Source organism: Gallus gallus, chromosome 11 (genome assembly GCF_016699485.2).
Source record: "Gallus gallus isolate bGalGal1 chromosome 11, bGalGal1.mat.broiler.GRCg7b, whole genome shotgun sequence".
Lineage (NCBI taxonomy): Eukaryota > Metazoa > Chordata > Aves > Galliformes > Phasianidae > Gallus > Gallus gallus.
This window is the reverse complement of record NC_052542.1, coordinates 7040086-7062910: the sequence shown is the minus strand read 5'-3', so window position 1 is coordinate 7062910 and position 22825 is coordinate 7040086. Positions and strand designations below refer to the sequence as shown.

The following is a 22825-nucleotide window of genomic DNA, read 5'->3' as shown; positions in this document are numbered from 1 at the left end:
ATAAAGACTCATTTTTCTGATGTGTACAGTTTCAGCAGAAATGTGAGTGTTCCGTCCCTGTCCCAAGACCTGGTAATCTATTTATGAAACAACTACATCTCTCCAGGTGGGATGTATGTGTTATACCACCATCGTTCATTTTCAGTTGGCTTGGTTGTTTAAATTTCAAGGCATGGTTTAGTTGATCTCTGTCACAAAGGAAATCCTCTAACCTGGTTACCGTTGCTAATGAGGAACAATGATGACCTGTGAGGTCACATGTTCCTGTGAGCAATGATGAAGCTCAGTTGCTTCATGTGAGGGGCGCATGAAATGTTCTGTGGAAGGTGACAAATAATACAAAGATTTGATCTGTTTTCAGGATTGGCACTGCTGCTTTGGCAGTTCAGGTGGTTGGTAGCAACTGGCCCAAGCCACATTATACACTGCTGGTTACGGGCCTCTGCCGGTTCCAGATACTGCAGGTGCTGAAGGAGAAGCCGTACCCTGTTGCGGAAGTTGAGCAGTTGGATCGACTCGAGCAGTTTACAAATCAGCATAAGTCTGAGGAGGAGCTTGGAGAGTTGTCAGAACAGTTCTACAAATATGCTGTGCAGGTAAATTGTTTAATCCTATTTATTTTCAATCAATGTATTGACACACGTTTTGTTGCTTTTTTTTTTCCTTTTTTTTTTTTTGTTTGTTTGCTTTTCTCTCTTTGTTCCTCTTACATTTTTTAGTGAAAGTAGGATTTCAGTTCTGCTAGAAAAGTATTGTCTTTGGCTTGAGATTTCTGTGTTGAGTTTGAGAGTCTCTATGCAGTTCATTTCAGGATGAGTCTAACTGTATACGTTAACGTTACAATAACTTTATAGTAGTTCATATGTACTGGTACCCTAAGTACATTATAGTACAAAACAATACATATATATGTACATATGTATGTATGTATAGCACTTCTGACACAGTGCTTTTTCTGAAATTCTGGGTACGTATAATAGATTTTTAGAACTACATATTATTAAAGTGGAAAAAAGCACACCTGTATAGAATCTTTTTATATACACGTGCTCAGGTATAATAAATCTAGTGTTTATAGGAGGTATAGAAGAAGATAACTAGGATGATTTTTAATCAGGGTATTTGAGAGGTAGTAGAAGATATAGGCATTGAAAAAAGCACTAGGAACAGCAATGATAATGATGAACTTCTTGAACTAGTATAAAGTCCAGAGTCTTGGTTGCCTATTCCTCTTCTGTGTGCAAATATTTTTTTTCAGAACGTTTTTGGCAAAGCATTTATGCACGTTTCATTCTTAAAGATGCAGCGCTTTTTAAGTCAGATACTTGCTTAAATAAATTAAAAAAGGAACATCTAACAACTATGAGTATTTTTCACTGTGTGTTTCTTACAGTTGGTTGAGATGCTGGATATGTCTGTTCCTGCAGTTGCAAAGCTGAGACGACTTTTGGACAATCTGCCTAGAGAAGCTTTGCCAGATATACTGACTTCAATCATCCGTACATCCAACCAAGAGAAGCTTCAGGTATTATGTCCTTAAACTGTTTTAAGGTGAAGTATTTGCTACTTTTCTCTAGTTAGTTATAACCACTTTTAGGATAACTTTGATAGATGGTGATAATATAGTTCCAGAAAGTATTTATGTTACAACCAAGAAGAAATACTTCTCAAACGGTTTTATGCTCTTGCTTCAAATATCTTTCTATATACCTTTACATCAGGATTCACTTAAAAGCTAAATGAATGTAGATAGTGTGGAAAACTATTCATTTAATTGAGCGCAAAAGAGATAAAGCCTGGATTTCATGGAATCATAGAATGTTTTGGGTTGGAAGAGACCTTTAAGATTATCTAGTTCCACTGCCCCTGCTCTATAGGTAGGGACACCTCCCACTAGACCATGTTCCTCAAAGTCCTGTCCAGCCTGGCTTTGAACACCTCCAGGGTGAGGGCAACCACAGCTTCTCTGGGCAACCTGTTCCAGTGTCTCACACGACCCACACAGTATAGAATTTCTTCCTAATATCTAGTATAAATGTACCCTCTTCAAGTTTTAAGCCATTTTCCCTCATCCTGTTGTTACCTGCCCTTACCGAAAGTCCCTCCCCAGCTTTTCTGTAGGCCCCCTTCAGGTACTGGAGGGTTGCTATAAGGTCCTCCAGGTACCTTCCCTTCTTCAGGCTGAAGAGCCCCAGCTTTCTAAAGCCTGTCCTCATAGGGGAGCTACTCTAGCCCTCTGATCATCTTCAAGGCCCTCCTCTGGGTCCGCTTCAACAGCTCCATGTCCTTTTTGCACTGGAAGCTCCAGAACTGGACACAGTGCTCCAGATGGGGTCTCATGAGAGCAGAGTGGAGGGCATTTCCCATTGCCGTGGTAAAGATAAGTGTTTCTTCAAATTGTGTTGAAATGTTGCTTATTTAATGAAGCTGACAGATATTTATATATTTCTCAATACTAACAACTTCAGAAGCAGGATTTATTTGATCATTAAAAAAAAAAAAAAGATTTCAATGTGGGTTGTTTTTTTTTTAAATTTAGACTAATTTTTCATCTTATGCAAAAATAGTGCTTATCTTTGAAAATTACCAGACTTTTTACATTGCTGTTCCTGTGAGTTGTTTTGTTCTATGAAAGAACTCACGGTTTCAGTTCAGGGTTGAGTGATTGACACTAGCAGCAATGAAGAAAAAGAAAGAACAGCTAGAAATAAATGCTGTAGCACAACCTCTTGCTGTAGAAAGACGCTAAATATACCATGACCATTTTTTGTTCGAAGTGATTAAAGAAGAGAGCAGGCAGTGACAGCTGTGTAAATACAGAGAGCCAAATCTTGCTTGCTTCCTCACATCAACTTAAACAAACGTGAAAATGAAATAATGTATAAAATACATTTGTTATTTTAAAAGGCAACAAGGAAAACATGCCTTATGGCATAAGGTGATTTTTCTTCTGGGGCTGTTTTCTTAGAGGGAGCTCTTTTCTGAGACTCAGTAATTGAGAATTAAACTGCTGGTAGATGTTTTCTGTGTAAAATGTAACCAAAATGATAAGACACTTTAAAACAGGATAAAAAATTCTCTATTTTTTGGTAGTTTTGAATTACTTTGTAGTTTTGCTGTCCAGACCCTGAAGCTAGGTTTTGTATGCTGTGTTCTTTTACTTTCTTGCTACCTCTTTTTTTTCCCCAAACCATTTAATTGATAACTCTGACCAAAAGACTGCGATGACATCCTGTGTGTTTCCCTTCTCCTCAGTGATGATCCATTAATGTGAATTTGTCGGCTTCTCATAACTCCTTGCTCTTAGATTCTAGATGCTGTTAGGCTGGAGGAAAGGTTCAAGATGACTATACCATTGCTTGTTAGACAAATTGAAGGACTGAAGCTTCTTCAGAAAACAAGAAAGCCCAAACAGGATGATGATAAAAGGGTATGGACCTTAAAATCTGGGATTCTTAAGTATTGTACATAAGTACAATGATGCACTTTTAAACAGGTTAATGAAGGTGTGCTGTTGTAATCTATGCAAGGTTTTAACCTGTGGCCATAGTATTTAGTGCTCAGGCTATATCAGTGGAGAACACCCAGCTTGCAACTTTGGCTGTTCAGACATCTGAAAAAGAAAACATTTTTTTTTTTAAAGCTGCATTTATTTCGTCTGAGCACTTTCTGACTTCAAGTAAGTGCTCAGGTTCCATTAAAGAATCGTTTGACAGCCAGTTAACTTGCACAATATGTGCACACTGCAGTGAAAGGTGTACAATTTATTAATAGAATTAAAGGTGAATCACAGCTTTTGAAATACAGATAATTGATGTATGTTGTGAAATGTAGTTTGTTTAACTGTGCCAGGCTGCACTTTTGCTGCATCTAATTGTACATGTACAGTTTAGCGAACAAGAAATAATTGAGAAATGAAAAAGAGTAAGAGAGATTACTTATCTGTAAATATTTTGCTTATCCCACCTAATAAGATGGGCTGCAGTGCCAGCTTTTCAGAATATCAGAATAACTTTTTCAATTTTGTTTTTGTCTTCTGTTACCTACAAGATTATGGTAGATGACAAATGAACTTAGCAAATGCACACGGTAAAATAAAAACGGTAACTTCTTAAAGCAGTACCAGTAACACTTTGTTTAACTATTTATTGGATTAAAATTTTTGAGTTTATTCTGCTAAGTAGTTTCTCCCAAATCTTTGTGTGTTTTTCTCATAGTTTCATTCAAAGCCAAAGTACTCACCTTATTTAAAAAAAACAAAAACTGATGCTACTCCCTGACTGTTACCTGTTTCATAGGTTGTAGCTATTCGTCCTAATAGAAGGATCAATCATATTCCAAGCACTGCAGAAGATGAGGAGGAGGAGGAAGATCATGATGATGTTGTCATGCTTGAGAAGAAGATTAGAACTTCCAGTATGTCAGAGCAAGCTCTTAAAGTGTGTCTTAAGGAAATAAAGAGGTAGGAGAATCGAAATTGGTGGTTTCTTCATTGAATTTTTTTAGAACGAATCTTGCATTAACATTTTACTTAATGATATATTTGTGTTGGTTGTATTTTAGAAATAATTTTTTAGAATTTTATTAATGTGCTGCTATTTTGCTTACAAATTGCCTCATCTTGTCGTTTTGGAACATCAGAGAGGATGACAATTAAGCCTTTCACATGTGGCTTGTGAATTAATACAGCTTTAAACTACAAGCTCTAGATCTCTATTTTATGAAGTGAATACAAGTCAAATGAAAAGGAGAGGGGACAAATAACACAACACTTGTTAATAATTAATGAGAAAAGTGATCTGCATATTGATTCTTTTTTCCTTTCTCTGTCTTTGTGAGTGTATAATTGGTATTGGTGATGATATGACCATTAACAACCTCATCAGTGATACTGTGTGTGTGTATATGTATATATATATATATATATATATATATATATATATATATATATATATATATATATATATATATATATGTATAGTGTGGTGCATGTATTTTGTATGCAGTGTATGCTTGGGAAAATGATGGTTGGTTTTTCTGCAAATATCATACAAATAAGCTATCATTATGCAAAGACAAACCTTGTAGTTAATGTAATGGTGACTTACTTTTTTAGTATTACAGGTGTTGGGAAGTAGAAGGGTTTGCTAAATGTCTCTTTTTTTTTAGTACAAGAGAGTGTCTTAGTTTGCAGTTAGTTCCCCATTATCCTTATGAATTCTATGCATGTCCTTCCAGATTAAAGAAGATGCCTCAGTCGATGCCAGAATATGCTTTAACAAGAAATTATTTGGAACTTATGGTAGAATTGCCATGGAACAAGAGTACAAAAGGTAAAGCCTTCCATTATTGTTGACTGTCTCTTGTGCAGACGTTTTAGGACAAGTAGCTATGATGTAAAGACAGAAGAACGTACTTAGTTCCCTCTTCCAAATTTTTTTTTCACTGTCTCATAGTAAAATGCTATTAATGGTACTCAAGTCTTGCAGTTTACCATGTTTAAATAAAGATCAGTATGCTGAATAGCCCCCATAGCTCAGTTGTACACCCAAAAATGTGAGTTAAACAAGTAATATCTACGCAATAAAATGGCGGTGTTATTATGTGCAATCTGTGCTATTGCATACTTTGTTATTCTAAAAACAGAAATGTGATTACATCACAGTGCAGTAGGTATGTTCTCAAAGAGGTTATGTTGTATTAGCTAGTCTTCATGGAAGTCAAGACCTCTGCATATTTACAGCTTTTTTATTTTTGCTAAGTGCGTTTCAGGTAGGATTAATTAAATGGTATCATATTACTGTGGTAATACAGTGAAACAGTAGTAAACAAATCCATACTGTGATTCTCAAAGTGTTGGGCTTCTTTTGCTAGATTTTTCTTACTGTCATGAAATGCTGGAATTGTTTTCCCCTTAATTTTTTTTGTTAGTCTCAAGCAGACTATTTTGTAATCACAGTCTGATTATTTTCTGTTGGGCCTTTCTTTGTTTTCATGTCTCACTGCAAACACATTCATAGCATATTCAGCAGTAGTGATTGAGATATCTCTGCTTCAGAGACTGTTCTGGATGACAGTGTTTAGTAGTTGTGTTTGTGATCTGCTTTTGGTGAAATTGAATTTAGAGTCGTTATCCTGGAAAGATGCTTAGGTGAGGTTTTTTCACATCAAATAAAGGTATTGTTCTGTTAAAAATACCAAAGAAAACTGCTGCTAGTTACTATCTCTTACATCAAGCAAAAAAACTTTTTTACATTTCTGTAGCATAAATCTTCTTGAAGAAGGTTCTGGTATATCTTATGCTGATCAAGTTTGTTAAAGAACAAGAGGATGAAAAAAAGCAAAGTTGTAGTTAATTTTCATATTTAAAACTTTGGATACAGTAGAAAAAAAGAAGTATCATCTCAACTTTTTACCATTGTTTTCAAAAACTTTGAGCAGAAATTGATATTGGTAATATAGGAATGGAATACAAAAATGGAGATCAGGGAAAGTGTAGACCAACATGAGTAGCTTTCATTGGGCAGAAAGACTTCCCAGAAGTGTTCTGAAAAATGAAGCTTTTGGGTGGCATTTAAAACAATCTGCTTTTTAAAGAATATGCACACCAGCAGAAACATCTGTATGTCTTTTGTCTTAGTGCACATGGTGACAAATGTTGACCTTTTTGCATTAGAGCCAAGCATGTTCACAGATCTACTTACAAATATTTTCTTTAATGACTGAATGGTAAAAAGATCTGCCTACATATGTCGGTATTACTCAGAAAACCACAGAGTGGGGAAAGTGTTTGTTGACTCTCACGTCCTCTCGCAGGAGTTTGCTCTTCAATCTTACAGAACTGTGCAAAGTCAGATGTGGTTTGAAGTTTTTTCTTGGAAACAAAGTAGAAAAATTTGTATTTGCATTCATATGAGTGATGCTTTGGACTTTATGGGCAGAGAGAATAAAAATATACATGAATGGAAAAATGGAAATTACAATTAAAAAGACCTGGGAAATTATTATCATTAATTAGTTTTTTATTCAGTGGTTCATTACAAAGAATTACATGGTTGATGATGGGAATTTAATAATAGCTGTCCATAAATGGAACATGCACAGATACTGGGATGAAGCGTTTGCATCTGCAGTGCATGGAAGCTGAAGGGTAGGTTTGCACAGAGTTGATGGACTTCATTGCTTTCTGCTTTCTCTTCTGTGCTATAGAGCAGAGACAGCTGCTTTGTGCCAGAAATTCCTGCTCTGTCTAAAGCACTACTTAAAGTCCTTCCATTATGCATGACAGTTTATCTCAAATTATGGCAACTGTAGAAACCCAACTTTTCCAGTCCTACTATCACCTGGGTATTTTGCGCAGTGCAGTCACTTAAAATATATAGCTAACAAAGCCTGCCATTCAAGCCTTGTGAGATAACAGACTATAGTGTAAATGGGTGATGAAGACATAGGATTGAATTTATCTTTTGATAAGACCTTATGTCTCCAGACTCAGTTCTGTGAGATGACAGATTCTGAAAAATATGCATGTTGTTCAGTTGCTGTTCCAGGACAGATATTAAGTTAATTTGAACCAGATTTTAAATCTGTGTCACAATGAAAGGGTGCTTCGATTTTTGTTGTTAATCCTCTTACCCACAGAGTGATCTCTCTAGCTTGTGTTTACTTTTCTTCTTAAAGAAATAAGGCTTATAATTATTTTAGCAGAGCGTTGTGTGGAATATAAATGTGAGTATTGGGTGAATTATATTGATGAACGTGTATGAAAATGTACTTCTGTTTCACAGTAGAATTGTTTTCATTGCTAAAGGTAAATGTGCTGATATCCTTTCTGTTGTTAATGATTGACAGATCGCCTTGAAATTCGTGCAGCTCGAATTCTTCTGGATAATGATCATTATGCTATGGAGAAGTTGAAGAAAAGAGTTTTGGAGTACTTAGCTGTCAGGCAGCTAAAAAACAACCTCAAGGGACCCATTCTTTGTTTTGTGGGACCCCCAGGAGTTGGCAAAACCAGCGTCGGAAGATCAATTGCAAAGACTTTGGGTCGAGAATTCCACAGGATTGCTTTAGGAGGTGTCTGTGATCAATCTGATATCCGAGGCCACAGGTGTGTATTTCCTTTTTTATTACGTGTAATTTATTATTTTACTACAGAATATACTGATTATTTTCATTGTTCAGCTGATGCAGAGAAGTTTTACTTATTTTGAATACTGTTATCACTCCTTGATTCTCTTTGGTATTCAGTGGTATTATTCAGGAGAGAATTTTAATAATGAGAGTGGACATTCACTGCTGAGATTTGTTCTGTATTCTTTTCTGCTACTGCCTTTTTATTCTAAGTGGAGAATGGAATAATCATACCCTTTCCTTAGGGCTTATTTTTTTTATTTGCATCTCTTTACGCATCTACTTCCCGGTCTTCTAAATGATTTGTTTAAATCAGCCAGTTTCCCATACCCTGCTGGAGGAATAATGAATAGATAACATAGGTAAGTAACTACCAAACATCAGTGCAGCACTTTTGGTTCCATTAAGTATGTCTAATGATCTGTAAAACCATGTGATTTCTCCTTACAACAGCTGGTAAATTATTGCAAATTAAAACTATTAGTTCTTTGGTGCTATGTAAGCAGTTAATTTTGCCCAATGGCTATGCTACTGGCTCCAACTATCAGAATGCACTATCAGTGTTGTTCCAGTTTCAAATTACTCCTTTTTATTTTTGCAACATAAAATGCATCCTGGAATTTTTACCACTTCACTATTAATTTTAATGAAAACTTAAATGCCTAACAGAAGTTCATTTTGTGCTATCAGACTTTGCAATGTGTCATCTAATTCAGTGTGTGAATATGTTAGAGTGCTTGCTGCAAATTCAGTCTCTACTAACAGGAATGTGGAAGACTTAGTGGGAAATGTACTGAAATGCTTGTGCATGAACTTCTAGCAATCTAGAGTTTAATATACTGTTGATCACTTTTTAGACCAGAAGGTGGGGAGAAGAAACATTGAAACAGTAATGTTGTGCTTGACACACCTAGCTACACGTGGAGGTTGTGGCATGAATGATCATTTATGAGGTTTTCTTAGGGTAGGTTTGATCAACATACCCAGAAGCCACTGGGGGTTAAATATTGAGTATGGGTGTACATATGTTTGTTTAAATGTATCAGTTTTTTGTGTATAGCAGCACTCCGTGTGGTTGATTGTTCTGTAAACCTTCATAATATCTGCCCTTTTTGCCCATTTACTTAGACATTAATGGAAAAAGAAGCAGAATTGTCCTTCTTCACAGGGTTTTATTCCTTGTAATTCGTAAACTGACACTGTTTACTAAGTCAGAATACTGATGTTTCAAATCATTTATTGTATGAATCCTAAGAACAAGCATAATGCAGCTAGTACAAGTTGCTGTTTGATATTGGAACCACTAGGGGTTGTTGAATACTAAGCATTTACAGACATTATGGAACTTTTTCCAGGGCTGAGCAAAACTTGAGCCTTTCTAAAAGAGAGACTAATGTATATGAAGCAGACGTTATGGAAATAAAGTAGAACTGTCATCAGCTGTTACTCAATTTACAGTAATTTCTTACTGGTTTTTTGTTTTGTTTTGTTTTGTTTTTGGCTTTGGTGTTTACTTCTGTTACGGAGAGCTGCAGTCATGCGATAATGACTTTAAAAACAGAAATTCAGGTGATTGTGGCTGCCATCATAGTATTTTTGCATGTTAGAAGTTAATCTTTATTATTAAAATGAATACTTAAAATTAGAAAGTATTTGACAAGACAGGAAGAGAAAAATGCCATCTAGAATTAACAAGAGTTCCGGGTGGTTACTCTTTAGCCACATAGCTGAAGACTAAAACTTAGTGATGGTTAGTAAGGGTCCCTTGTAACCAACTGCTTTTGCATGTTTCATGTTAAGTAAAATCTAGCAGTTGAATACAGATTTTTCTTTCTGTGTTTCTGTTTCACTGTTTTCTGTTTCTTCTTCTCAGTTTTTATCAAGTTAGAACTACAGCTTTCCTGTAATCTTCCCTCCATAATGTTGTTTTCATGAATAGATCCTCCAAGTTAATCCCGGTCTGGTGAATCCAAATTATGCTTCCAGTGGCAATCACAGAAGGGAATTACAGAAGCAGTCTGAAAGTAAAGAAAACAGAAGCTCTTCTTCTCAGAGTGCGACTTTTAAGTGGGCTTATTTTGTAGTACTGCGTGTTAGGAGCCCTCCTTTTTCTCCTTAAAGCTCCTCTTTAGGCTTTAAGGCTTAATTAAGCATTCTATTAATGTTACAGGAAAAATGATAGTATATGCACCTATTAATGTACTAACCATTTACAGAATGTACCAAATGCGCTAAAGCATTGAAAAAGAAATTGTGGATGATTTTCACTTGCAAGCAGATATTACCTGAAATAGCATTCACTGTGGCAGTGTGTAACTGTTGCAGGTGAAAGGAGCACACAGACAGATCTAGCAAACAAAACAAAGTATCTTGCATTGCAGCTTGGAGGGCAGTGATGTTTCAGTATGTGTGCTGCTGTGGGAGAGGTGTACCTTGGGCAGTGTGCAGGCATCCAGCTTTCTCTATTTAAGCACACATCATGTGGCTGCAGCTGGGGTTTCTGTGGGTCATTTTTGACTGGGTAAAGATATTACTGGGCTGCATTCTCAAAATGAACTCATCATCTTGGTACAAAAACAGAACTGCTTTATCAGACATGCCCTAGCTGTTAGCATTTACCACTCACCGATACCATATGTAAATGCTTGATGTTCCATTTACTGGTAACTTGTATTTTTAAAAGCAAAAGAAGACACTCTGAAATAGCTGTTTTTATCTGAAAGTTTCCCTGAGTTTAAGATCTCCTCAATAGTGATACTTGGTTTCATTCAAGAACTGTATGATCTTCTCTACTGCGTGTGAGTGGGTTTCTATTTTTAAAAAGGAAAGATGTCATTGCACTATTTATAGTGGTGCTGGTGAGATTTTTTTCTTCCTTCTCTCACCTCTGTGTGAGGCTCTCTTTTTTTTTTATATCAGCACTTTTCAGTTTCTGGAGGTTTGGATCGTTTACTTCTGGTTTAGTCCTGTGCTGAATGTTTGCTCAGGTGCATCTGTGCATGAAAAGGTATGATTGCATAGGCCTCCTTGCCCTAGAAAAAAGCAAACAGGGGTTTTACCTGTGCAAAGTAACTTTGTTACATGACTGCAGAGTATAGATACACATGTAAAGTAAGTGCAACCTTTGTCCTTGCAAAAAACAAAACAGAGCTCTGACCTGATGCAAGTAAGTTCATAACTAGTTTCCTTGGTGGCGTTACATTTTATCTTTTCCTCATTTTGTGATTTGAATACCACTGTAGTTTAAAACAACTTAAAACTTTTTGTCTTTAGAAAAATATGAAGAAATTAGGTCATGCTTTTACCAGCAATACTAGTACTGCTTTAGGGGTTCTGATTCATAAGCATTCCCAGTTTACACTGGGAGAGCTGTTAAGTTTCCCAGCTGCCTTTTCTGTGAAACATACCTCCCAATGACAACCTTGGTGTTTTTAAAGGTTGGCTTTTCACTGATCTAAAAATAACTAGAAAGTTTACTGAACTACTGACCTTATCTGGCATGATCTGTTAAGGTGTTTTTTGTTGCTACATGCCAGGAAGATTGTTTGCAACTTCCTGTTTCAAATGGAAAGCAGCTGATTTCTCTTTGCAGGCTGAATGCATGGAGAGAAACTGTGTGTCAAAATAATGAGCAAAGCCACATTTATATCAAAATGCTAAGATTAGAATGCTGTTTTTCTTCCTTTTAGCCGCAGCTAAAAGAGTGGAAATAATGACTAAACATCCTTACAGACAGAGGCTGCTGTTCACAAACAGCAGTATTCAGTTTCACAAGTTACGAGGCAAAGGTTAATGTCCAGACAGATAAATGGCCATATCTGCTTGTAATTTTAATATGTCATAGTGGTTTTATACATAAATTTCTGCAGAGTCTGTCTTACAGAGGACTCTTGATTTGTGTTCCATAATAACCAGATAGGAATAAAAACAAGTTTATCTAGGTTTGTATTTTTAATGTGAAATACTGGGTTATTGTTGGTTGTCACTCTACATGTGACATTAGCATTCTTTGTTCACCTTGGAGGTCTTGAGTCTGATTAGTAGCATATAATAGATACCAGTCCACCTCTAATAAATGAAAACGTATTGAAGGTTTAGACTGTTACACATGGGAAGAGTAAATTGATATCTAGGCATTTTTAATCCTAAAATTGATAGCCCAAGTACCTATTACACATTGCGTAGCATATAAAATAATTTTCTAGTGTAGTAAGCACCTTGTGTAAAAACAGAAAACTGCTGCAATGATTAGTTTGGTTGAACTGCTAAATGATTCACTTCTGTGAACTTCAATTCTGTTTCAGTCTCATAATTTTTTGATTGCATTTTATAGGATCTTTTCGTGCTTTTGGCAGTGTTGACTGTATGCAGATGGAGAATGAGGTGACATGCTAGTATAATTGCTCCCCCATGCAGATTCTGGGTTGGTAATAAATGTTATGTAGTGTACTTCTCAGTGGATAGGAGTGTACTCGCTCGCTGCAGAATGAGGCTCTGCACAAAAGCAGTGAGGTGACAAACTAGTGCATGCTGGCTGCTCCAGTCTCTAGCAGCTGTCTCGTGAAGGTGGTAATAGACAAGAAGAAATTCTGTTGCATTTCTGGCTGTTTAAAAGGTGTCACCAACCTTTATCTTTGCTCAGATCCACAATTAAATACAGTAACTTGAAATTTTTTTCCATCAGTTGCTAAATACTACCCGGATCTGACATTTTTTGCTCTGTTTGCTCTGTATTTGGAGGCTGAGTTGTTGTGCGTTTTTTGTTTGTTTGTTTATTTGTTGTTTTTCTTTTTAATTATTTTTTAAAAAATATATTTAAGGGGTTTTTTTTAGTATGTTTTGAAATTACTCCTGTGGTATTTATTTCATCATTTTAAATGTCATCCTGTTTGTTTTGGACTGTACAAAAGCAGAACCTAGGATAAAGCTGGGCTGTTCTGCGTATGTGCTTGGGGAGGATCATGAAATAGGTGCTTGTTGTTCAGCGCTTCATGCAATTCAGCACCTTATGTATCTCTTTCCTTTGAGCGACCAGCATTTTATACTATTAATTACTGTGTTTTGTTTAGTTGGGCTCAGGCAGAAGAGGCTGTGATAAATGCAGCAAAGAATGTCTCTATGTGGATGTAAAATGGGGTTGCTGTATGTATTGTGAAGGTTTACTGGCACTGCTGAATAAATTCAGATACCTTTTTGTACCGTTCCAGTTCACGTTTCGTAATGTTTCAACATATTTGGACACATTACCTAACTCATAACATGCTTATGTGAGCTCTGTTGTGGTGACAAAAACCCATTATTATTATTTATTATTAAACTGATAGTATCCATAAAATTCCCAAATCTGCTTCTGCTTGTTCATACAATACAGAGGTGCTTGTACTGGTTCGTATAAAATGCCTGTAAGCCATTAAGTTTCCATACACTTAGATGTGTATGTAGTGTATCTTCCCAGACCAAGTAGCGCACCATGGAACTTGAGTTTACACCTGCTGATATAATTGCTTGTCTTAGTTTAGATGCATATTCCATATTTTTTATCTGCTAGTTCCAGAAAGTTGTTCAAAAGTGGAAAAATAGTTGGAAGACTGCTTATTCTTGTATTTTCCCTTGAGAGTTTGTCTTTTGAATGCTTCTGCTTTTTCTTCATGCATCTGACCCATGTTTTTCCCATCATATATTTATTGCTCACAGGCGCACCTATGTTGGGAGTATGCCTGGCAGAATAATCAATGGACTGAAGACTGTTGGGGTTAATAATCCAGTGTTTCTTTTAGATGAGGTTGATAAACTGGGGAAGAGCTTGCAGGGAGATCCTGCAGCAGCCTTACTAGAGGTAAGCAATATCAAATTACTAACATTTTTTGATTTCTAACTAAAAAGAATTAAAATACAATATACTCTATACTGAAGATCGTTCTCATCTTACTGTCCTAGCACTACTGAAGAAGAAAGGGAGGCATGAGAAGGGTAGTAGTGTAACAAGGGTCAGCTAAACTGAAACACTTAAGGCTTTCCAGAGTAGACATAGCACTTAATGGTTCTGTACTGTGTACATTTAGAATTTCATTGTACTGATTTATTGTTGCAGTGTCTAAAACTTTTGTGTGTTCTCTCTAACTATAGAGGCTACCATCCCACCACTGAAAAACTTGAACTGCTTCTGTGATTGTTCCTTACCTGTTTCAGTCAAAATCAGGTGGATCAGTAAAATACGTATCTAAATTTTTAGGGCTCATGTTGGCTGAAATGATTCTGGGAGTGGTCCTGGAAGGATCTCAGTTTTCAGTAGCTGGGAGGTTGTGGGAGGGGATGAAAGTAAATAGTTCTGGTGATATTTGCACACAGTGACATTTTAATGACTCTTACTGATAGTGCTGAATAGAGTGTTTTGGGGATGAAAAATGCTACTTGTAGTTATGTGTAGGTATCTTGTGCTCATCTGTGTGCTATATGGCTTTCTATAACTAAAACATCATTTGGCATTCTACGGATGTCATTGTTTTCTTCCTGCTAGATAGTATAACATTACTATTTTGGCAAAGCCGGGTGGTGCTTTTAAATTCAGTGTTTGAAAGGATTATGTTTGAGAGCTCTGTTTTTATCTTGGCATGTAAACATGAACTACCAGTGCTAGAAAATAATGTGGCTACACTTTTTTTTAGCTTTTAAAAATGACAGTTATGGTGCGAAGTGCACCATAGTGCAAAGAAAATAAGCAAGGGAGTCTAACAAATATTTAAATGCATTTTCTTTGTATTTTTCTCTTATGAGATTTTATTTAATCTTTGCTGTTAATGGTAAAGAAATCTGTTTCTGCATTTGATGGTATTTCTTTTGTTATTTCTCCTATAGGCATTAAACTGAACTGACCTTACTCTGGTCAATGCATGGATAAAATTATGCCTGAAAGTCAAATTCCCTTAGCTTGCTGAATGTGGTTTGCTAGGCAGTCAGTCACTAATGAAGCAATGATTTGGTGTTCCCTGGAAAAAAGAAAAATTTTGTTTTTGAAAGTGTTCTGGTTACAAATCTTGAACGTTAATCTGTTAACACTGTTGGTTCTATTCAAACTTAGTGCTGCTTTTTAAATTTATTTTTCCTTCTCTATCCTGCAGCGGATAAGTGATCATTTCTGTCCTTTTTCTGCCCTGTCAAACATGTGAAAGCAAATTAATTGGATTTGGTTTTGAATTATTTGTATTTGAATTTTTGATGTGGTTTTTTGGTTTTTTCTTTTCTTTTTTTTTAAACTGCTGTGGGAGTACATTGTTTTCAATATTTTAAAGCCTTACTCTTGGTGGTACACGACTCATCTTCTGCTGTGAATTATTCTAGCTGAGGCTCATCGGGTTAGCTTCCAACCATCTGCTTGGGCTGCAGTCTTTATGTAGGTTATTGCTAATGGACCAAAGGTTGCATGTGGAGAAGTAATTGCTCTATTAACCATGTCTGGGCTGCTCCCATGTGAGATCTGTATATCCCTCTACTGCTGTCTAAACGTCCTGAAACAGGTGCTTACCTCTAAAAATGGAGAACTCACACTTGAACATAACAGCTTAATTTTCATCTGCTTTTGGTCATTTACGTTGTTGGAAAATGTGTCTGGAATGCACAGAGATAACTGTTACGTAGGAAAACTCACAATTGTAAGTGATCACCTAGATGACACGCTTGTTTTTCAGATTTCTCTTTCTTCTTTGGTAAATGCTGTCATTCCGTATAAGTGGTATGTCCTTTCTTCCTTACTGTGCAGGTGTGTTTGACACTGTCTACAGCAGGGTGTAGTCAGGAGGGAAAGTGTCATACTCCGTGAGCTTGGAAGCAAAGCTCAGTGTTCCATAATTGCTGAATATGTGTTACGGTGCTGCTGCAGAGTTGTTGCTTGAGCAAAGAAGAATGTCATCTTATCCCCGGTTACTGTTCATCAACAAGGGAATGCTTTAGTCTAAATTTAGGTGACCTCAGTTTAAAATAGAAGAAAATAGAACTGGATTCAAGTACTTGATAGTAAGTATTTGTAGGCAGGAAATTAGACTAGGAACGTAGCCAGGCAATTAAATGTTCATGGAACTTCTGGATTTTGGGGTAATAAAGTCCTGATATAGAGAAGCCTTTGTACGTATGTGAGCTGTCAACCGTAAATTAATCAAGATGTTTTGTTCACTGAATGCTCTTTCTGTACTTAGTATGTTTCTATTAGTTGAGTATCTGAAAACTTTTGAACTTGAACTTTGGCGCAGATACCTAGCTAGAGAACACTTGTTTGGTCTGGAAAAAATCTGTTCTCAGTGTGTGGGTATGGTCCTGTTTCATGTCTTACTTTAAGAAATGGTTACTGTAGCAAAGAATTATTAGTCTGTAGAAACTGAAGCCCATATATGAAATATCGGATAATTCACACACATCAGCTTGCTTTACCTTTATCAGCTAGCATTGTTTGTACATGAGTAGAATAGCATCGCTATTTTATGTCTAGTCTAATGATCTAATTAGCACTTAGTCTAGCACTTGGTAGAAATTGTAAGAATTCCTAGTTACAGACTACCAGGGGAAAGAGATAAATGTGAATAGAACACTTAATGTAACAAAAAAACACCGAAATGCTTGAGTTGGTAGACTGGAATTTTGTGGAAATACTGTATTGGCAGTGTAAAATAAAATAGGTAAGCTAGATTAGAATTTGCTGTTCAAATCAGTTTTGAAAATTTTTTAAGAGTACGCTTTGAATGGAAGACTAATGTTTGATCAGCTGTCTTTAAAGAAAGTTGTAGATACGCTGCTTGGATGCCCTGTATGTGATTGTGTCCCCCTGCATTTTAGGGCTAGATCTTAGGATCAGTGGAGGTAAGAGGCAACTTCCTGAGCTCTATTAACTCTACTGATGGAATCATTCATCAGTGCACTTGACTAGTCAGGAAACTTCATGGATTGTGCTTTAGTCAATAAAGAAGGAAAGAAAGGATAGCAGCTGTCTGCTGGAGAGGGTAATAAAAGAAGCTTTTCAGTAGCTTGTAGCCAGTGGACAATAACCCTCAATAAGTTACAGCCTTAGTGAGTTAGAATTTAGGTGTATGCTTCGGTATATTTAAATATTTCAATATCAAGGAGGAAGTATGATTTGTATTTTACTGTAGCCACAGTACATTTCCAAATATTCATCTAAAGCCTTTGTACTGTTTCAAAATGAAATCAGAAATTGTTCTACTTAAAGGAAGTTCTGCTTTGTTTTCAGTATGCTGGAAAAGAAAAGAAAAAGAATATTCAGAATTGCTTTTATCCTACCTAGCTAAGAAGTGTTGAAATTCAATTTTTATAGAATTAACAACACTGTTCTTGGCTAGGATTCAAGTTACTAAGACAGGTTCATTCCTTTTGGTATAGGCAGATACATTATTTTGACAGCAGTATGCTAATCCTCAGGAGATGCTAAGGTCCTATTATTTGTAACATGAGAATTATTCATGTCAGTATAACATCGATAATTCAGTATGTGGGAAGAAAAAGCATGGTAATGCTTTAAGAGGGGATGGGAAGAGGTTAGTTCATAAAGTGTAGTAAAGAACGATTTCTGGTTGCATGAGTGGGAGCACAGTGAATGGGAACAGTCACTGTGAATTTATACCTGGGCAAATAATTCCTGACTGACCAGATTGCTGTTTATGATGGAGAGATTGCTAAATCTGTGGACAGAGGGAGAACAGTGAATGTAATTTACCGTGACGTTAGCAAGACTTCCAGCAGTTTTGCCTACAATGTCCTTCTATGTAAATTGTAATGTTACTGTGTGTTTGGGTGACAACTGATCGCATGCATAATTAGGCTCAGACCACAGTGGTTAATGGGTCCTACTCTGTCAGCATGCCTGTAATATATTGAGTGCCAGAGTACCACAGGCTGTACAGGAAGCAGTCCTGTTGTTGCTATTATCAGTAACCTCAAGGAGATGAGGACATGCACTTGCATCACATTAGCAGATGATGCCAAATTTAGGAGGACCAGTCAATAGGCTTGAGGGTAGGGCTGCCATCCAGAGGAACCTAGACAGGCTCAAAGCATGGGCAAGCTGGAACCTGAAAAATTCAGCAAGGACAAGTGCAAAGCCCTGAGCTTGGAGAGGAGCAACTTTATGCAAAGATGCAGGCTGAGGACTGGCTGGCTGTGGGCAGCTCTGTTGAAAAGGAGCTGGAGTCCTTGTTAACACCATGGTGAACGTGAGCCAACAGTGTACTCCAGCAGCTAAGATGGCAAACAGCATCAAGAGCTGTGTTAACAGGAAGATAGCCCATAAATCAAGGGATGTGATTATCCCCTTTACTTGGCAGTCGTTAGGCTGCATCTAGAATACTGCACCACACTTTGGGTTTCCCAACGTGAACAAGATATCAAGAGACCAAGATTAATTTGAAAGCCTGTTGTTAATACATTAAATTATATCCGTTGTGAACAATATTAGTATAAGATGATCCTTTGAAAATGAAATAGGAAAAAGACACTTTGCTTTGAGAATACTTACTCAGATATTTTTGCAGTCACATTTCTCTTTACCTCTGTATAAACTGGCTAGAAATGTTTGACTCTGACAACATGAACTAAATGTGGTAGTGTATTTTAAGTTTTCTGTTTTGTGACTTAGCCAAAATAGAAATTGATAATTTCATGTATGGAAGAAAACAGCAGAGAGAGTTTTATTTTGTCCATTCAGAAAAGCAAATGCTTTTTTAAAATAATTGTGCTATTTGTGTAAGTATACTGGTAATGAAAGGAAATGTTACCTTCCAACAGTATAAAGCATAAAGATAGGTTGAAGCTTGGATGTAGGGTTAAGTTGCTCACAGTGACCTGAGTGCCATAAAGAGGTCCTGCGTGGGACCTCCTCAGCCTTTGGAATAGGCTGCACCTCTAAAGTTAGGCTGTCTGCAGTGGTTGGAGCTATTGCTGGTATTGTGTGTCAGAAACCTTGCAGAGTCCTTAGGAAATTAAAAAAAAATAAAGATAAAAATTAAAAAAAAAAAAAAAAAAGCTGTTTGGTATGTGATATGAAATCTAGTTCAAAGTAATCTGAGTTTTGCAGGGAAGCTTCAGTAATATTCATAGTGTGTTTTGTAAATGTGAAGTGAGACTGACAGATCCAAGCAGAGTATTAACAAAATGCTTATACTTCATTTACTTTGAAGTGAACAACTGCATTAAGTTTATGTTAACTCTTTTTAAGGTCTTGGATCCGGAGCAAAACCACAGTTTCACTGATCACTACTTAAATGTAGCCTTTGATCTGTCCCAAGTCCTTTTTATTGCTACAGCCAATACTACAGCAACTATCCCACCTGCTCTGCTCGACAGGATGGAAGTCATTCAAGTTCCAGGTAATACTGAAGTGTTGTCATTAAAATGGCTATTGCAAGTCCTTAAACAATGTTTTACCTGGAATAAAAAGCATTTCTTTAAGCTTTCTAGGTAGCTTAAAATCATCAAAAGAGCCTATTTGCAGTGCCTCCTTTACAGTCTCTGTCACTTATGAAGTGGTAGTATGAGAAGACATCTTACTGAACTAAACTGTTTTTCTGGAGTTACGATTTCTAATTGTTGTAAAGTAACGTAGTAAACTAAGGACTGGATCTCTAGAGAAATACAGGAGGTACAAGTTTGTGGCCTTCCCTTCACAACCTAAACTGGGAGCCTGCCTTCTATATGCAGTAGCTAGTTTTGTTCCTGTAGCACTCACCAAGCTGTGGGAAAACTGGGTTCCACTTCTTGTGCTGAAGACTATTTGTCCTGTTATATTAACTAATGATTTGATGATATATTTCACCTATCCCTTTCCTTTTCTAGTGACTGCCCTAATGATTAAGATATAAATATCCAGGGTGGATACCGCCATGCAAGGCATCAAAACAACTTTTAGGATCACTGAAATAGTGACCAATGATGTCTTTTTTTGTATGTATGCATAAATACGATGCCCAGTTTTCTAGACATATAGAGAATATGTTTCATGATTACCCTATCACATTAAGCTCTGTTTAGAGATGTAAAGTACTTGTGCATCCTGATGTCCTGTACCAGAACTGAGAATTTCTTTAATAGGAGTTATTTCTTGTATGTGTGTCCAGCAGTTCGATAGCCTAGAACTTAACTACTGTAAACATAAATGAGAATGTTTTTCTGATTCTTCTGAGGTCTTACTTTAGGGCCAAATGTTATTTTTGTTTTTAATCCTTTAAATTCAATCAGGTATGAAGTTGTAAGAAGTTTGATATTATAGTGTATAAGCAAACAGATTAGTAAAAATATTCTTTTTCTTTTGAAGGGTATACACAAGAAGAAAAAATTGAAATTGCTCATAGACACTTGATTCCTAAACAGCTTGAACAGCATGGCCTTACTCCACAGCAGATACAGATTCCACAAGTAACCACTTTAGACATAATTACGAGGTAAATCTGTTACCCAGGATCGCTTTACTTTCTCAGTAACTTATTTTTCTGGTAACTAGCAAATTTTGAGGTGATAATACAAAGCATTTCATAAGATCTGTTGTCCTTAACAGGTTCAGAATTCCAACAAATAGTAATTTCTGGAATTGCTTTTCCTGTGCTCATTTGGATTCTGCTTTCTAAACTGAAACTTTCTTCCTCTCCCTTCCCTGTTTTTGGTTCTCAATCAGTGGCTCCCAGTCAGTTGTGTTGGCACAATTGATAAGGCAGTATAAATAAATAGAAACGCTTGATGCTAATATTGCTGCAGTGTTCAGTATGTGCATCCATGGCTTTGGCAACAGACAATTTTTTTTTTTTTTTTAAAGAATGAAGTTTTATTTCTGTCATCTCCATAGAAAAAAAAGGAATTATCATTTTGTTTCTTGGGAATGATGGACCACATTTGTCTAAAATTGGAATTAATTAAAAATTAAAAATGCATTTTTGAAATAGCTTGTATTAATCAGAACTACTGTATTCATTGAACACATTAATCAGAACATTTTTTGAACTTGAAAGTGACTTGATTACAATGGAATAAGTGTATTGGTAATGAATGAAGTATTTTATGACCAGGAGCAAAATTTTGGCATTTAGTGAGTGCTTTTGCCTGGCATTTCTTTCTAATTCATAGATTAAAAGAAAATATTCTTTTTCAGTCAGTTATGTAATTTCAGTGATCTGTGTTTTGAATTTAAAAATGGGTAGGTCTCTGAAAGTAATGCCTCCTATTTATTTCCATGGAAACTACAACTGATACAGAGAGCACAATAACAGTATTTGATAGAGCAAATTCTCATCTACAGAACGCTATTTTTCAACGTAATCACACTGTGCCTTTTTGGAAGCAATTGAACAAGGGCCTGCATGCCATGCAAATAACAATCTGTACCAGTGGATGTGACCTGCTGTTGCCACTGCTGAAATGTACCACTCACCACTGTGCTGTGCTCACATCCCCTGTTTGGTCTCCATAATCATTCAGCAAGTATCTGTGAATGTCAGAGGCTGCTGTTTTTTTTGTATGGAGGAATTCAGTGATGCACCTTTGTTTCATCCACACTTCCATGTCAGATGCAATTTTGTCAGACGGCCTCTCTGCTGCCATCTGTCACACAGCAACAAAATGTGACAGAATATTGGTGGGAAGGTTCAACCTCTGCTGCTGTACCACCTCCATCCACCTCTGACATCACGGGCCAACATAATAGAATAAAAGGCATTATTTTTGGAGCAGCCATTGTAATATTCCCTTGCAGTGTTTTCTGCATTTCTGCTCATTGTGTTTGGAGCATTGTATAGCATTTCATTAAGGTTTGACTCCAAGTGTTGCTTATGTTTCCTTCCCACTCATTAGTTTGTCTTAATTTTATCAACAAACAACAATTATTTTTCTATTTTTATATGACAGCCCAAGATCTTACTGCCTTCTACATTTCATTTGGATGTGTTTTTAAAAAGAAAATGTGTTTAAATTCAAAGGAAATGTCACTTACAACTGTGTCTACACTAGGTACACTAGAGAGGCAGGAGTCCGCTCTCTGGATCGAAAGCTGGGGGCTATTTGCAGAGCAGTGGCAGTGAAAGTGGCAGAAGGGCAGCACAAAGAAACAAAGCCTGATCGTTCTGAACTGGGTGAAGGAGAAGGTGTGTATCTTTTCTGTGTTTTACTAAAGAGGACTCTTCTAACATTGCAGGTGGTAGTTAGCTGATTTATCAACATTTTCTCCTTTCTTATGCTTCTTCAAAGGCTTTATTTTCAAAAGCTTTGCAAATAGACTAACATTCTTATTATGCACGTTCAGGTAGTAGTGAATTATGGCTTAGAACAAAAATGGAATAATTTCAGCCTGCCAGAGTGGTAACTGAGAAGGATAGTGGATCTGTTTGATATCTTAGGTAGGCAGTTCTGATTTGTGTATTTCGTTACGCTTTTTTTTAATGCAAATCTTATACTTACATTTTTCTTTAATGAAAGGCTTAGCAGTGGCTTTAGTGTTTAAAGAGGTTGTTTAACTGTCCTGTGTGTGTTCTGTCAACTCAGAGCTCTGTCCACTTCTTTTATTGTAGTCAAAAGTAAGTGACTGCTTGAGGATCTTTGAAGTTAGAGAGGTTTGGAGGCTTTTTTTATGTGTCTTTGCAGCATATCCATCACATGGGGGTCATTCATTTAACTTACTGGTTAGAACAGTATCCTAAGAAATGATGCTTCA

At 36.5% G+C, this 22825-nt stretch overlaps 1 protein-coding gene across 1 annotated transcript in view; it reads left to right on the top strand.

Annotated features, from left to right (window-relative positions):
• Nucleotides 1-22825, top strand: part of LONP2 (lon peptidase 2, peroxisomal) — a 39266-nt gene that overhangs the window by 779 nt on the left and 15662 nt on the right. Inside the window, exons 2-11 of the mRNA NM_001199220.2 lie at nt 362-596; nt 1394-1525; nt 3308-3430; nt 4299-4462; nt 5239-5333; nt 7852-8110; nt 13828-13969; nt 19349-19499; nt 20444-20570; nt 22126-22259. Of these exons, the coding sequence (NP_001186149.2) occupies nt 362-596; nt 1394-1525; nt 3308-3430; nt 4299-4462; nt 5239-5333; nt 7852-8110; nt 13828-13969; nt 19349-19499; nt 20444-20570; nt 22126-22259 (1562 nt within the window). The remainder of the gene's footprint in view (nt 1-361; nt 597-1393; nt 1526-3307; nt 3431-4298; nt 4463-5238; nt 5334-7851; nt 8111-13827; nt 13970-19348; nt 19500-20443; nt 20571-22125; nt 22260-22825) is intronic.